The sequence below is a fragment of the Tachysurus vachellii genome, chromosome 14 (assembly GCF_030014155.1).
Source record: "Tachysurus vachellii isolate PV-2020 chromosome 14, HZAU_Pvac_v1, whole genome shotgun sequence".
NCBI lineage: Eukaryota > Metazoa > Chordata > Actinopteri > Siluriformes > Bagridae > Tachysurus > Tachysurus vachellii.
The window spans coordinates 3,359,546-3,376,225 of NC_083473.1; the positions used below are offsets into that span (position 1 = coordinate 3,359,546).

Genomic DNA, 16,680 nt, shown 5'->3' on the forward strand with positions numbered 1-16,680 from the left:
AATTTTCTGGTCAAAATTCCAGATTTCTCTCTTGTTAGTTAACTCTTCGGCTCGCCAAAGACATCAGTGAGTTTTTCCTAGTAGAAAATAAACACTTAATAAATTACATACAAGATATAAACAGTGACTGTCAATTAATAAAATAGTTATGTAGTTAGGTCTGGTGGGCGGAGTTAGGTCTGGTGGGCGGAGCAACACGTATAACATGTACAACATTATCATAGTTTCATTCTTTCCTGTAAAGATCATATATATATATATATATATATATATATATATATATATATATATATATATATATATATATGATTTTACTGTACAGTGATTGTGTGCGTGGTCACGCGACATCTTCCAAATTCACCAGAATATTTAAGCATTTGAAGGCGGGGCTAATATATATTATACTCCTCCCCTATTTGTAACCCCGCCCCCTGTATTATTCCATTCCATCTTAAAATTTGTGATTATACTAAAACTAAAACCTGGTTTCCCTTTTATTATTTTCTATTTAAATAAAAATAAATAAATCAGTTCATTAAAATGTGGATAGATGAGAAAAAAATTATTATTATTATTATTACTATTATTAATATTATTATTATTATTATTACTACTACTATTATTATTATTTCTATTAATATTATAGTTATGGTTATTGTTATTTCTATTATTAATATTTTCTTTTAGAATTTATTTATTTATGAATGCAGTAAGTAAAAAAATAAATATTCAGCCATATAAAATGCACACAAATAAAATGTAACTTGGTATTATAAATAATCAGAACGATCATAATGAGGTTTTAAATACACTAATTTAGAGTAAGAATAATTATATATTTTAAATCAGAGGTTTAAAACAATATAAATGAAGTAAAAAGTTTAATACTGAAGCTGAAGTATTTTAATTCAGATCTAAGATGATTTTTAAGTGTAAAAGTGAGTCCCACAGTTTAATGCTTGTGGAGAGATTCTGGGTTTGTTTCTGCAGCCTGTCATCTGGGTGTAATGCAGTAGATGTGTTGCTCTCTTTTAGAGCTCAGGGTGTTTTAGAAATTCGTGAAATGAGTTTCCTGTAGAAAAAAAAATGAGCAGGATCATAAATCACAGATAGAAAGGAAATGTGAAATGAGAGTGATTGCAGTGGGAGAGAGTTGTGATGTGCAGAGCAGAGACACCTAGTGGCCAGAAGAGTAATTACACCATACAACCCAATTATTATTATTATTATTTTTTTTTTACACAAAAACACAACTGAACAAGTTTATTATTTACAGAAGACCAACACAAGAAGGTTCCTTTTCAAGGCTGGAAAAATAAAGCTGTCTATCTGTATAATCGATAAAAGGCAACAACAACAAAAGCGTCCCGGATCCTGATTGGTCAGAGGATGTTTATATTTATATATAATTTAGAGAACCTCTATTATATCATGTAAAGTATAATCTAAAGGACTTCATGGTGTTTATAATCTGAATAAATCACATTTTTAATATGTTATGGTTCTAATAATAAATAAAATAACAGCTGATTTGGTTTTTATTTTTTATTTTTTTTTTACAGAGTAAAAACCAACAATGCAAATAAAGACAATTGTCTTTTTTCACTTACAAAAAAGTAATTGATTTTGCAAAAACAACAAAGCGAGGATCATAAATACGGACAACCTGATACGATGAAAATACACTGATGTGAGTGAGTAAAACATTTAGATTAAAAAAAAAAAAAAAAAACCCACATTGTTCCATACCCTCTGCAGGACAATCAGAGCATGCATGGGTGCCAAAACATATGCAAACGTTGTCGGAAAAGGGTTTTACGTTTGAAATGGATCAGAGGATGGATCTGACGTATGTGAACCAAACGGAGAGGAGGAAGAAAAACAGGAGGAAGAGGAAGAGAAAGAAGGAAGTGGTGGAGGAAGGAGCTTATAAATCACACTCGCACTAAGATTCTGTAAAACGGCTGCTGTAACGGCTGATGGGAGTCATGATGGATAAACACCGCCTGTGTGTGTGTGTGTGTGTGTGTTGAGAGGATGGATATTATCCAGGTCCAACACACTCCATCCTAATCATCAGGCGGAATAATCCTGTACACACAGAAACACAATAACACAATAAGCTCACAATAAAACTCGAGTTTTTTTATGTTATATTGTGTCATTATCACACAGTTACTCAAACAGACTGTAGGTCATCTCAAGCTCTTATTATAAATCAGGGCTTATACGCAGCTCTGCCTGATGCAGTGTCTCGTCCTTGTTAGTCGTTTAGACTCGTGTCTGTTATCCGGGAAACTTACCGCTCTGGGCTTTTTATTCATCTTCATGTCAAATCTACAAACAGAAAAAAAAGAAATAAAAAAATCACAATAACGATGATTAACAACCGCGTCCGAGTTCGACGGTACGTGTTTCTCTGTCAGTGACCCTTTTTTATCTCAGCAGCTTTTAAAAAAATTATAATAAAAAAAAAAAGGTTGACATGCAGAATAAAAGAGCAACACTAGACTAAAACTGAACCACTGGCACAAAAGAAAAAAAAGGAAAAAGGAACTAAACAGAAACAAGCAAACAGGACACCGTTCCAAACAGACCGTCCCGCTAAAGGAGCTGAAAACATGAACGGGTAAAAGAGGAGGTGAGGAAGAGAGAGAGATATAGAGAGAGAGGGAGAGAGAGAGAGAGGGAGAGAGAGTGAGGGGAGGAGGAAGAGGAGGAGGAGATGCAGGAAGGACAGGATGTTCAGGAAGTTCAGACTTACTCAAAGTCATAATCGAACATGGCGGAGGGGCTGAGGGGCAGCATTAAGGAGAGGAGGAGAGAGAGAGAGAGAGAGAGAGAGAGAGAGAGAGAGAGAGAGAGAGAGAGAGAGAGAGAGAGAGAAGAGAGAGAGAGGTTAGTACACAAGACTGGCATTATCGTCGTAACCAACAAATCTAATTGTAAACCCAGAGCTCTGTATGGAGTGTGCAGGGATGCTGGAGTATCGTGATGGTGGGAGAAGACTCGCGTTCCCATGGTTACAACAGTGAGAGTGTGAGAGAGTGAGTGTGTGAGAGTGAGATGACCATACTGCACTGGAGCAGTAGGGGGCGGAACAGAGCTGAATCATGACTTCACCTAAAGATCAACTCCACTTTATTTTCTTTGGCTTCTTTACAAACTGGATGAATCGTGTTCAGTCTGCGGAGTCGACTCTGAATCTTTGCGATCGACTCTTCACTATTAAAGCTTCACTATTATCGCTAAAACACGGCAGAAACGGCAAGAGTATCGTCATGGCGACGTAGAGGAAATTCGGCGTATCTGTAAAGTGTTAGTTCGACACTTCGTCAGTTAGAATTTGGCGCGTTTTGAACGATACCTGTGTCGGTTCTTGTTCTTGCGTTTCTTGTGGCTGCTGTGGTGCCCCGCGTTGGTGGAGCTGGAGGACGACGCGGCTTTCTGAGGCTTCAGGTCCTGCAGCGCTCCGTCTGCGTCCTCCGCCTCCTCCTGACCCGGCTCGTTCTCCTGGTTCTGCAAATCTGGAGACGCGTCGCTCTCGGTACCGCTGCCTGCCTCACCTACACACACACACACACACACACACACACACACACACACAATCATCACCACGTACGCATACACACACACACAAAATCATCATCACGCATACACACACACACACACAATCATCACCACGTACGGATACACACACACAAAGTCATCATCACGCATACACACACACAATCATCACCACGTACGGATACACACACACACACAAAATCATCATCACGCATACACACACACACACAAAGTCATCATGATGCATACACACACACAAAAATCACCACCACGTATGCATACACACAAATCACCACATACGCATACACACACACATCACCACCACGTACGCATACACACACACACACAAATCATCACCACATACGCATAGACACACACAAAAATCACCACGTACGCACACACACACACACAATAATCACACACACACGCATACACACAAATCACCACCACGTACACATACACACACACACAAAATCACCATCACGCACACACACACAATCATCCATACACACACACACACACAATCATCCATACACACACACACACACACACAATCATCCATACACACACACACACACAATCATCCATACACACACACACACAATCATCCATACACACACACACACTCATCCATACACACACACACACACAATCATCCATACACACACACACACACACAATCATCCATACACACACACACACACACACAATCATCCATACACACACACACACACAATCATCCATACACACACACACACACAAAATCACCATACACACACACGCACAATCATCCATACACACGCACAATCATCCATACACACGCACAATCATCCATACACACGCACAATCATCCATACACACGCACAATCATCCATACACACGCACAATCATCCATACACACACACAATCATCCATACACACACACAATCATCCATACACACACACACACAATCATCCATACACACACACACAATCATCCATACACACACAGACAATCATCCATACACACACACACACAATCATCCATACACACACACACACACAATCACAATCATACACACACACACACACACAATCATCATCTACTTACGTTTTTCATTCATGTGATCAGGGACACCACCGAGAGCACACACAGCCTGCCGGAAAAAGAGTTGAAGGCAAAGGGATTAGCACACACACACACACACACACACACACACACCCCACACACCACCCCAAGGTGTATGTGCTGATAAATAAAAAGCACAAACAGATTTCCTGACACACAGGATTCATAAGAAATGGAAATTAAGTATAAATAAATAAATAAATTTAATTACAAGCATCAATACTAAAGCATGTTAAGAATGTGAGAGATTATTATTATTGTTCAAGCAAAGAGTCAGACAGATCTTATCTATTCTCGAGCAGGTCATCAGTGATAAACATAAAGATCTGTTTGTGTGTGAGAGAGAAGAGAGAAAAGAGAAAGAGATGAGAGAGAAGAGAGAGATGAGAGCAAGATGGGAGAGAGATACTGACTGCCACCGATGTTACAGAGGACTTGCTGAACAGCCGCTCTGCCTCTTTGAACTTTCGGTTCCTTCTGTCTGTCTTACTGTTGGAGTTTCTGTTAAAGGAAAAATAAAAGAACACATAAGAGGTGTGTGTGTGTGTGTACGTGTGTGTGTGTGTGTGTGTGTGTGTGTCCTGAGCTCATCTGTCTTGCTCTGACACTCACTTCTGGTTTGTTAGATAACGATCCCATCCTCTGATGATGTTGCCGTACATCTGCGTGTCCTCCAGGTAGCTGCCTTCGAACGCATAGATCTGTCTCTCCAGGTTGACCAGCGTCTCCTGATGGACAGCAACAACGTACAGCACGCAACAAGACGGTCACAATCAGCCTTTTACTTACGTACAATGTATGTAAAACCTACAATCAAATATCCTCTAGATTTTTTTTTTATGAATTTAATTTCATTTTGTTTATATTTAAAAACTTAAACGAGTAAAAAAAATTGATATAAATAAATAAAAAAAATAAAACGAAGAAACAAAACAATCCCAGGAAATCTAATATATAATAACAATAATATATATATATATATATATATATATATATATATATATATATATATATATAAAATTGTTATAATTATTAGAATAATAATATAATATAATATATATATAAATATATAATATAAAATAATGTAACAATATAATAATAATAATAATCAATAATTATGATTTATGAGATATATATATATCATTAATTTCATAAATATATAAACTTTCATAATTGCCTTATATTTGTTTTAGACACATTTAATACCCACATCTGAATCACTACATATGATAAACAGGTGTATTAAGTGCACCTATATAGGGAGAATAAACCGATTTGGGACGCGTCCTTTAGTCACCAAAACGAGCGCGAGCACCGAGCTAACAGTTAGCTACATCGCTAACAAACATGTTTTAAGCAAATATTACTTTATATAGCTGCCGATCAGTGTTAGTGATTTTTAAAAAAATACTAAAAAAGAATAAATAAACACGTTTTCCGGTCGTATTGTGTAATAATTTATACAAATATACTCATATAAAGGCCCGATATAGAGCTTTAATACAGCTGACTGTACAAATAACGCGTAACCGCCCTTCATAGGCGTCCTACATAGAGCAGTAAACACACGGCCACCTAGTGCACTAGATATAGTACAGAACGCCATTTGGGACACGGACACTAGTTAGCCGAAAGAGGCGCTAGGTGGCTAACGCCAATGCTAACGTTTTTATTCGTTTACAGCTACAGCTGATAAGCGGCGTTGTTGTTGTGTTTTTACCGCAAGCTCTTGTTTCCTCTTAACGAGCTCCGAAAGCTCACGACGAGTGTCGGGAATCTGCGGTGGAGTCGCTTTAGCGTGCATCGCCATGATGGAACAACAACAAACAAGATGGCGCCGAGGAAGGGCACTTATTCTGTCTCACGCACCCGTTGCATATGGCGTCCCAAAGACCCATTGGTGTCCGTCGTGTGTGCCTGAATGAAAAAGACGCTCCACTTGCAGCTTGGAAAAAAAAATGCTGTAACGTTGTTGAAATGAAATAGTTTATTTAAATTGGGTTTTTTTTGGTTATTTCCTTAAATATTACTATTAAGATAAAATAAGTCTCATTCTTATACAGAAGAATGTTTTTTATTTTTTCCCCCACAGAATCTGGCATATATATTTTATACCTAAACTATCAGTTGGGTCCTAAAACAACATTTAATATGACCAATAAGCGGCGCTAGAGTTCGGTTTATACAGGCCATGACGCCGGACCGCAAAGTGACGTCACTACCATGGCAACAAGCTGTTGACCAACTGAATGACCCATAAAAGTTCAGCAGTCTGTGTGCGGTAAGACTGAATAAACACATAAACATATAAATATAAACACAAACTGCGCTTATTATAAAGAACCTTTCTATTTAATATACAGCATTCTTGTGTTTTTACTAAATCTGTCTGCAGTTTAATAAAATAACATCAACACACAGGAAACTACGTGCTATTATTAGTGCCAGTATTTATTTATTTATTTATTTATTTATTTGTTGCACAAACAATAACAATACATTTTCTGTGTGTGAGTGTGAGTGTGTGTGTGCGTGTGTGTGTGTGTGAGTGTGTGTGTGAGTGTGTGTGTGAGTGTGTGTGTGTACTTCTTTCTGTCTGTGCATCTGTTTTTGTCTGTATGTCTGTCTGTAACACTCTTCTGTCTGTCTGTCTGTTTGTCTGTCTGTAACACTCTTCTGTCTGTCTGTCTGTCTGTTTTTCTGTCTGTAACACTCTTCTGTCTGTCTGTAACTCTCTTCTGTCTGTATGTAACACTCTTCTGTCTGTCTCTCTGTCTGTCTGTCTGTCTGTAACACTTCTGTCTCTCTGTCTGTCTGTCTGTCTGTAACACTTCTGTCTGTCTGTCTGTCTGTCTGTTTGTAACACTTCTGTCTGTCTGTCTGTCTGTCTGTCTGTCTGTCTGTTTGTAACACTCTTCTGTTTGTCTGTCTGTAACACTCTTCTGTTTGTCTGTTTGTCTGTCTGTAACACTCTTCTGTCTGTCTGTCTGTCTGTTTGTAACACTCTTCTGTTTGTCTGTCTGTAACACTCTTCTGTCTGTCTGTTTGTCTGTCTGTAACACTCTTCTGTCTGTCTTGTAACACTCTTCTGTTTGTCTGTTTGTCTGTCTGTAACACTCTTCTGTCTGTCTGTCTGTCTGTCTGTTTGTAACACTCTTCTGTTTGTCTGTCTGTAACACTCTTCTGTCTGTCTGTTTGTCTGTCTGTAACACTCTTCTGTCTGTCTTGTAACACTCTTCTGTCTGTCTGTAACTCTCTCTGTCTGTCTGTCTGTCTGTAACACTCTTCTGTCTGTCTGTCTGTTTGTCTGTCTGTAACACTCTTCTGTCTGTCTGTCTGTCTGTTTGTCTGTCTGTAACACTCTTCTGTCTGTCTGTTTGTCTGTCTGTAACACTCTTCTGTCTGTCTTGTAACACTCTTCTGTCTGTCAGTAACTCTCTCTGTCTGTCTGTCTGTAACACTCTTCTGTCTGTCTGTAACTCTCTCTGTCTGTCTGTCTGTAACACTCTTCTGTCTGTCTGTAACACTCTTCTGTCTGTCTGTAACACTCTTCTGTCTGTCTCTCTGTCTGTCTGTCTGTCTGTCTGTAACACTTCTGTCTCTCTGTCTGTCTGTCTGTAACACTTCTGTCTGTCTGTCTGTCTGTCTGTCTGTAACACTTCTGTTTGTCTGTTTGTCTGTCTGTAACACTCTTCTGTCTGTCTGTTTGTCTGTCTGTAACACTTCTGTCTGTCTTGTAACACTCTTCTGTCTGTCTGTTTGTCTGTCTGTAACACTCTTCTGTCTGTCTTGTAACACTCTTCTGTCTGTCTGTAACTCTATCTGTCTGTCTGTCTGTAACACTCTTCTGTCTGTCTGTCTGTTTGTCTGTCTGTAACACTCTTCTGTCTGTCTGTCTGTTTTTCTGTCTGTAACACTCTTCTGTCTGTCTTGTAACACTCTTCTGTCTGTCTGTAACTCTCTCTGTCTGTCTGTCTGTAACACTCTTCTGTCTGTCTGTAACACTCTTATGTCTGTCTGTAACACTCTTATGTCTGTCTGTAACACTCTTCTGTCTGTCTCTCTGTCTGTCTGTCTGTCTGTAACACTTCTGTCTCTCTGTCTGTCTGTCTGTCTGTCTGTCTGTAACACTTCTGTCTGTCTGTCTGTCTGTCTGTCTGTCTGTCTGTAACACTCTTCTGTTTGTCTGTTTGTCTGTCTGTAACACTCTTCTGTCTGTCGCTCTGTCTGTCTGTCTGTCTGTAACACTTCTGTCTCTCTGTCTGTCTGTCTGTAACACTTCTGTCTGTCTGTCTGTCTGTCTGTAACATTCTTCTGTTTGTCTGTTTGTCTGTCTGTAACACTCTTCTGTCTGCCTGTCTGTCTGTCTGTCTGTCTGTCTGTAACACTCTTCTGTTTGTCTGTCTGTAACACTCTTCTGTCTGTATGTAACACTCTTCTGTCTGTCTGTAACACTCTTCTGTTTGTCTGTCTGTAACACTCTTCTGTCTGTCTGTAACTCTCTCTGTCTGTCTGTCTGTAACACTCTTCTGTCTGTCTGTAACTCTCTCTGTCTGTCTGTCTGTAACACTCTTCTGTCTGTCTCTCTGTCTGTCTGTCTGTAACACTTCTGTCTGTCTGTCTGTCTGTAACACTCTTCTGTCTGTCTGTCTGTCTGTCTGTCTGTCTGTAACACTCTTCTGTTTGTCTGTTTGTCTGTCTGTAACACTCTTCTGTCTCTCTGTAACACTCTTCTGTCTGTCTCTCTGTCTGTCTGTCTGTAACACTTCTGTCTGTCTGTCTGTCTGTCTGTCTGTCTGTCTGTAACACTCTTCTGTTTGTCTGTCTGTAACACTCTTCTGTCTGTCTGTCTGTAACACTCTTCTGTCTGTCTGTTTGTCTGTCTGTAACACTCTTCTGTCTGTCTGTAACACTCTTCTGTCTGTCTGTCTGTCTGTCTGTAACATGCTTCTGTCTGTCTGTCTGTAACACTCTTCTGTCTGTCTGTATGTCTGTCAAACTCTTCTGTCTGTCTGTCTGTCTGTAACACTCTTCTGTCTGTATGTCTGTCTGTCTAACACTTTTCTGTCTGTCTGTCTGTAACACATTTCTGTCTGTCTGTCACTTTGCATCTGTTTCTCTGTCTGTCTGTCTGTCTGTACCTCCTGTATTGCTATGCATGTCTCGCTGTCTGTCTGTCTGTCTGTCTCTCTTTCTGTCTCTGTCTGTCTGTCTCTCTGTCTTTCTTTCTGTCTCTCTGTCTGTCTGATTTTGTCTCTCTGCTGTCTCACATCTATTTTTCTATCTATCTGTCTGTCTGTTTGTATCTCCCCTTATGTCTCTCTGCCTGTCTGTCTGTCTGTATCTCCCCTTATGTCTCTCTGCCTGTCTGTCTGTCTGTATCTCCCCTTATGTCTCTCTGCCTGTCTGTCTGTCTGTATCTCCCCTTATGTCTCTCTGCCTGTCTGTCTGTCTGTATCTCCCCTTATGTCTCTCTGCCTGTCTGTCTGTCTGTATCTCCCCTTATGTCTCTCTGCCTGTCTGTCTGTCTGTATCTCCCCTTATGTCTCTCTGCCTGTCTGTCTCTCTGTATCTCCCCTTATGTCTCTCTGCCTGTCTGTCTGTCTGTATCTCCCCTTATGTCTCTCTGCCTGTCTGTCTGTCTGTATCTCCCCTTATGTCTCTGCCTGTCTGTCTCTCTGTATCTCCCCTTATGTCTCTCTGCCTGTCTGTCTGTCTGTATCTCCCCTTATGTCTCTCTGCCTGTCTGTCTGTCTGTATCTCCCCTTATGTCTCTCTGCCTGTCTGTCTGTCTGTTTATGTTGCAGTAGCAGTAGAGATGGGGGAGGGGTGTGTGAGAGCGGATCCTGGCTGTGAGTCTTGTATTTATTACACCACCTTATAATTGATGTTTTGTAAGATTGATCTGTGTAAATACTAAATTATATTAAAGGAACAGTTTGGTGTGTGTGTGTGTGTGTGTGTGTGTGTGTGTGTGTGTGTGTGTGTGTTATAAATCAGGTATGAAGTTTCCTGGTTCCTCCTCCATTCCGACCAAATACCAAACTGTGATCATCAGTAATGTGGAGAAGAAAGGCTTCAGCTCCCAGGCCAAGCGTTTCACACCCTCTATAGTACATTCATAAACACACACACACACACACACACACACACACACACAAACACACAGATCAGTAAAACATTTCTAATCTATAATTTCATCCAATCTTGTGTTATTATTTTATTTAATTGTGCAGAACGAGAATCCCGGCCCAGGCTCGTATTTGTCCCACAAGTCCGCTGACTCCTGCAGTCCGTCTTACTCCATGAAAGGAACCGGAAGCTTCGCGTCAAAGTTGAGTCTCCTCACAGCATTAAAGAAAAGGTTTAGACAACAATAAAATGCCTGCAATGAAAATTTGCTGACAGGACGGTCATCTCATTAGGCTCCGGCATTTTCAGCTACACTTTTATGTCCATAGATGACAGGACGTCCCCCTGCCTTAACAATGCTATTATCACCGATAGTTCAGATGTTCTGTTTACACTCTGGATGGTTTGTTTTTCTGTGCAGGCTCTCAGAGTCAGCCGTAAACCACAGACACATACATCTCCGGCCCCCAACATCTATAACCTGCAGAGCTCGCTGCTTCGAAAGCACGACTTCAACAGGGACGTTTCCAGAACCTTCCACCTGCCCATCGCTGTTCGGACTCCAAACACTCACCAGAAATCACCAGCACCAAACCAGTACAACGTGAGTGACACAGGATCCTGTGCCTCGAGGAGGAGAAGAAGGAAAAGAGTCGTATCACTTCAGCGAATTAAAGTGAAACTCAAATAAACATTAAGATTATATTGTAGATTTATAAATTACATTAAAAATATAAATGTTGTAACTCGGTGACTTCAGTGGGACAAAATTCAACAAATCTCTTATCATGCATAACATTTGCTTTCATTGAAAAGATGTAATTTAGTAATCTCATGAAAAATTAGGGGGGGCACGGTGGCTTAGTGGTTAGCACGTTCGTCTCACACCTCCAGGGTTGGGGGTTCGATTCCCACCTCCACCTTGTGTGTGTGGAGTTTGCATGTTCTCCCCGTTCCTTGGGGGTTTCCTCCGGGTACTCCGGTTTCCTCCCCCGGTCCTAAGACATGCATGGTAGGTTGATTGGCATCTCTAGAAAATTGTCCGTAGTGTGTGTTTGTGTGAGTGAATGAGAGTGTGTGTGTGTGTGTCCTGCGATGGGTTGGCACTCCGTCTAGGGTGTATCCTGCCTTGATGCCCGATGACGCCTGAGATAGGCACAGCCTCCCCGTGACCCGAGGTAGTTCGGATAAGCGTTAGAAGATGAATGAATGAATGAATGAAAAATTAGTGCAACTTCAAATTTCTGAACATTTCAACGTTTCTGAAGTGAAGGAATTTCATTTCATTTAAATATTGACTCCGCCCCTAATCCTACCCACTAACACTAGCTTTTACCCCAAAACCTATTATGGAATAATATACAGTAGAATTGAACAGAACAGAATAAAATAAAAATACTACAGAAACAGCTACTGTAGGACACTCCAAAATAGAGTAGAATAGAGATGAATAGAATTGAGTAAAGTTCTATACAATATGACAGAACAGCATGATTTAGAATAGAGTAGAATTGATTAAAATATAAAATTGAGTATATAAAGTAGAGAATATGAGAAAACACTTGAAATAAATCAGAGTAGAAATGAATAGAATTGAACAAAGCACTACAGAATATGACAGAACACTACAAATTACAATTGAATGGAATAAAATAGAATAATACGTTATTGAATACGACAGAACACAGCAAAATTTGAGCAGAGTAGAATTAAATAGAATATAGTGGAGTCAAATTCAACAGACTAATTATATAGAAAAGAATAAAATACTACAGAAACGGACAGCACATATACACCTTTATATATAACCTATGTATGTACATATATAACCGAACAGAATTGGAATTAAATAACTTTATTTGTTGGAATTTGTTTATTTGTTGGAACTTGGAAAATCTGATTGTAATACTGAGTATATAAGAAACTGTGTGTGTGTGTGTGTGTGTGTGTGTGTGTGTGTGTGTGTGTGTGTGTGTAAACAGGTGTGTTACAGTGGAGTGGAGGTGAACTCAGTCGTATCAGCTCAGGCTGCTTTTCTCTCTAAAACAAAACGCAGTGATGTTTGTCCTTCTGCAGCAAAAGGACCGTCTCCATGTCAGTGTCATTACACCACCGCATTCGCCACCGCAGTCACCACCACAGTCACCACCGCATTCGCCACCACATTCAACACCACATTCGCCACCACATTCACCACCACATTCAACACCACATTACACCACCACATTCACCACCGCATTCAACACCACATTCACCACCGCATTCAACACCACATTCACCACCACATTCAACACCACATTCACCACCACATTCATCACCACATTCACCAACGCATTCAACACCACATTACACCACCACATTTCACCACCACATTACACCACCACATTTCACCACCACATTACACCACCACATTCATCACCACATTTCACCACCACATTTCACCACCACATTACACCACCACATTCACCACCACATCACATCACCACATCACACCACCACATTACACCACCACATTTCACCACCACATTACACCACCACATTTCACCACCACATTACACCACCACATTTCACCACCACATTACACCACCACATTACACCACCACATTCACCACCACATCACATCACCACATCACACCACCACATTACACCACCACATTTCACCACCACATTACACCACCATATTTCACCACCACATTTCACCACCACATTACACCACCACATTACACCACCACATTACACCACCACATTTCACCACCACATTACACCACCACATTCACCACCACATCACATCACCACATTCACTAACACATTACACCACCACATTCACTAACAAATTTCACCACCAAATTTCACCACCACATTTCACCACCACATTCACCACCACATTCACCACCACATTACACCACCACATCACATCACTACATTCACCACATTCACCACCACATCACATCACTACATTCACCACATTCACCACCACATCACATCACCTCATTCACCACCACATTACACCACCACATCACATCACTACATTCTCTACATTCACCACCACATTCACTACCACATAACACCACCACATTCACCACCACATTACACCACCACATTCACCACCACATTACACCACCACATTCACTACCACATAACACCACCACATTCACCACCACATTACACCACCACATTCACCACCACATTACACCACCACATTCACCACCACATTAAACAACCACATTCACCACCACATTACACCACCCCATTCTCCACCACATTCACTATCACATACACTACCACATAACACCACCACATTCACCACCACATTCTATTGGTTTCACCACCTCACCACCACATTACACCACCACATTCACCACCACATTACACCACCACATTCACCACCACATTACACCACCACATTCACCACCACATTCACTACCACATACACTACCACATAACACCACCACATTCACCACCACATTCTATTGGTTTCACCACCTCACCACCACATTACACCACCACATTACACCACCATACCACCACTTCACAACTTCACCAAATTTTACCTTCACATCACCACCACACCACCATTTAACCATCAAATTGCTCCACCACTACACCTCCTCACCACTGACTCTGAGCACTTCTCCACACTACAGTGTCACACATCTAGAACAGAAAGCATAAAAAAGTTCACTGTCGTTCATAAAAAAAATTCACCTTCAGATAACAGTAACTCTGCTTCCTCACACTTTCCTGTTGTTGATTATTTTCTTTTAACAGCAAACACCTAAATGTTTTATTCCTGTCTGTCTTTTTTTCTCTTTCCCAACGCAGGTCACTACAACGTGAAGGACACAGTGATACAGAAATCCCCTATAATACCGTTGTCCTGCTTCAAGTCCACTTCCTCCAGGATTCAGACTTCAGTAAGGAGTGAAGGCCCGGGTCCAGGATCGTACAGTCCTTATAAAACTCCAGAACCTGTCAAGAGGACCATCATACCGTATGTGTGTCTTACAGCTACACACACTTTTTTACTGGAGTCTGACACACTTTTGGCCACGCCTCCTACTTCTGCATAGCACCAGACTGGTTTTTTGACACTTACGCTATGTTCTGTGTGTGTGTGTGTGTGTGTGTGTCTGTGTGTGTGTCTGTGTTTCAGGAGAAGGCATTACTTAGGCCTCTCAGCTCCTCCTCTGATTCCTCCTAAAGACCCCCCACTGCCTGGACCTGGTCAGTATGACATTGTGAACGACACCAGACCTCCTAAACACCTCATGGCCAGCGCTGTGTTCCTGTCCAACACACACAGACAGCCACACCACACCAGAGGACATGGCGTGCCAGGGCCAGGTGAGGCGCTAATCTAAATATGCTAACATAAAAGTCAGATTGATAGACAATATCATTCAATGTACAACAGGTCTACAGGATCATTAACACACATGTACCTTTTATTTCTACTTGTTCCTCTACAAAACAGTGTGTTATTAATTTTTTCGGATTTTTTGAAAAATGACGTGTCTCTTCTTTATCTTTTAGGCTCCTATGAGCCAGACGTCCCTACAAAGCGCTCGTTCCTACACAATCAAGCCAACATGTGGATCCCGGCGTAGAGACAAGCTTTCAGGAGAAAGACATTACAGCACTGCAGTCCCTGTTTATGGGACACCGACTTTACAGAAATTAATTTACAGCTCTAAATTTACATTTTAGAGCTGTATATGACCACGTTCCATAAATGTATTACACATCAAAATTGAATATTATATTGTTTAATTTTTATTTAGTGACCCGATTTATCACTTTCCATTTTCTTAAGCATTTAAGAGGACAAGAAAATGGTGAAATTTAGCTAATTTCGAAAAGACATTTTACTCATTAAACAACTGATTAATTTGATTAACTGACTGAGTAACCGGCTGACCATCTGACTGAGTTTATATGTGACTGACTGACTGAATAACTGACTGTCTGACTGACTGACAAACTGACTCTCACTGAATGACTGACTAACTGACTAAATAACTGATTAACTGATAGACTGACTGACTGATTGATTGAATGACTGACTGACTGACTGACTCTGACTGAATGACTGACTGATCGACTGACTGACTGATTGATTGAATGACTGTCTGACTGACTGACAAACTGACTCTCACTGAATGACTGACTGATCGACTGACTGACTGATTGATTGAATGACTGACTGACTGACTGACTCTGACTGAATGACTGACTGATCGACTGACTGAGTAACTGACTGACTGATTGATTGACTAATTAACTTACTGAGTAACTGACTGACTGAGTAACTGACTGACTGATTGATTGAATGACTGACTGACTGACTGACTGACTGAGACTTACTGACTGACAGTTTAAGTGACTGAGTTTCTAAGTAACTAAATTTTATTTATTGACCGACAAACTAGTCAAATGACAGAGTGATCGAGTAACTAACTGACCAAATAAACAGTGTACTGACTAATGTCCCAAACATCTGAGTAACTGACTGACAAATTGAACGAGTAACATGAGTGTATATTTTACTGACTGAGTAACCAGCTGACTAACTGATAGTGTGACTGATGATCATTTGACTTAACCCAGCTGTGAATATGGCACCGTGTCAGAAATGTGAAACATTTTGCAGCCAGTTGTTCATTTTCCAATGTTACTTTAATCATCCATTACTGTGGATGCAGAAATTAGCCTGTTGCTAATCACAGACTAACAGCTGAATGTTCCTGTTTAACAGCTGATGCTGGATCAGTTTGGGTGCCTACGGTATGTGACGAAAGAAGCCTAACGCACTGATCCAGGGTCAGTCATAGAGCAGTTGGAGTAACAGGATCTCAGAGCCACAACAACTGTGG

At 40.5% G+C, this 16,680-nt stretch overlaps 2 protein-coding genes across 4 annotated transcripts; one reads left to right on the plus strand and one right to left on the minus strand.

Annotated features, from left to right (window-relative positions):
- Nucleotides 1-1,530: 1,530 nt before the first annotated feature.
- On the minus strand, nt 1,531-6,554 carry meaf6 (MYST/Esa1-associated factor 6). Of its 2 annotated transcripts, XM_060887282.1 has the most exons (7): nt 6,396-6,554; nt 5,288-5,403; nt 5,089-5,176; nt 4,658-4,703; nt 3,368-3,566; nt 2,304-2,337; nt 1,531-2,091 (listed from the first exon to the last, which is right to left on the minus strand). In XM_060887282.1, the coding sequence occupies exons 1-7, from the start codon at nt 6,483-6,485 to the stop codon at nt 2,077-2,079; spliced, it is 588 nt and encodes a 195-aa protein (XP_060743265.1). In that variant the 5' UTR covers nt 6,486-6,554; the 3' UTR covers nt 1,531-2,076. The 2 variants fall into 2 exon arrangements, with proteins under 2 accessions (XP_060743265.1, XP_060743266.1); XM_060887283.1 differs by lacking the exon at nt 2,304-2,337.
- A 324-nt stretch (nt 6,555-6,878) lies between these two features.
- stpg1 (sperm-tail PG-rich repeat containing 1) lies at nt 6,879-16,680 on the plus strand. 2 transcript variants are annotated; one of them, XM_060886699.1, is made up of 9 exons: nt 6,879-6,956; nt 10,486-10,527; nt 10,676-10,788; nt 10,912-11,008; nt 11,227-11,411; nt 12,790-12,901; nt 14,630-14,798; nt 14,961-15,151; nt 15,341-16,680. In XM_060886699.1, the coding sequence occupies exons 2-9, from the start codon at nt 10,494-10,496 to the stop codon at nt 15,412-15,414; spliced, it is 975 nt and encodes a 324-aa protein (XP_060742682.1). In that variant the 5' UTR covers nt 6,879-6,956; nt 10,486-10,493; the 3' UTR covers nt 15,415-16,680. The 2 variants fall into 2 exon arrangements, with proteins under 2 accessions (XP_060742682.1, XP_060742681.1); XM_060886698.1 differs by having other exon boundaries at nt 6,887-6,956; nt 10,483-10,527.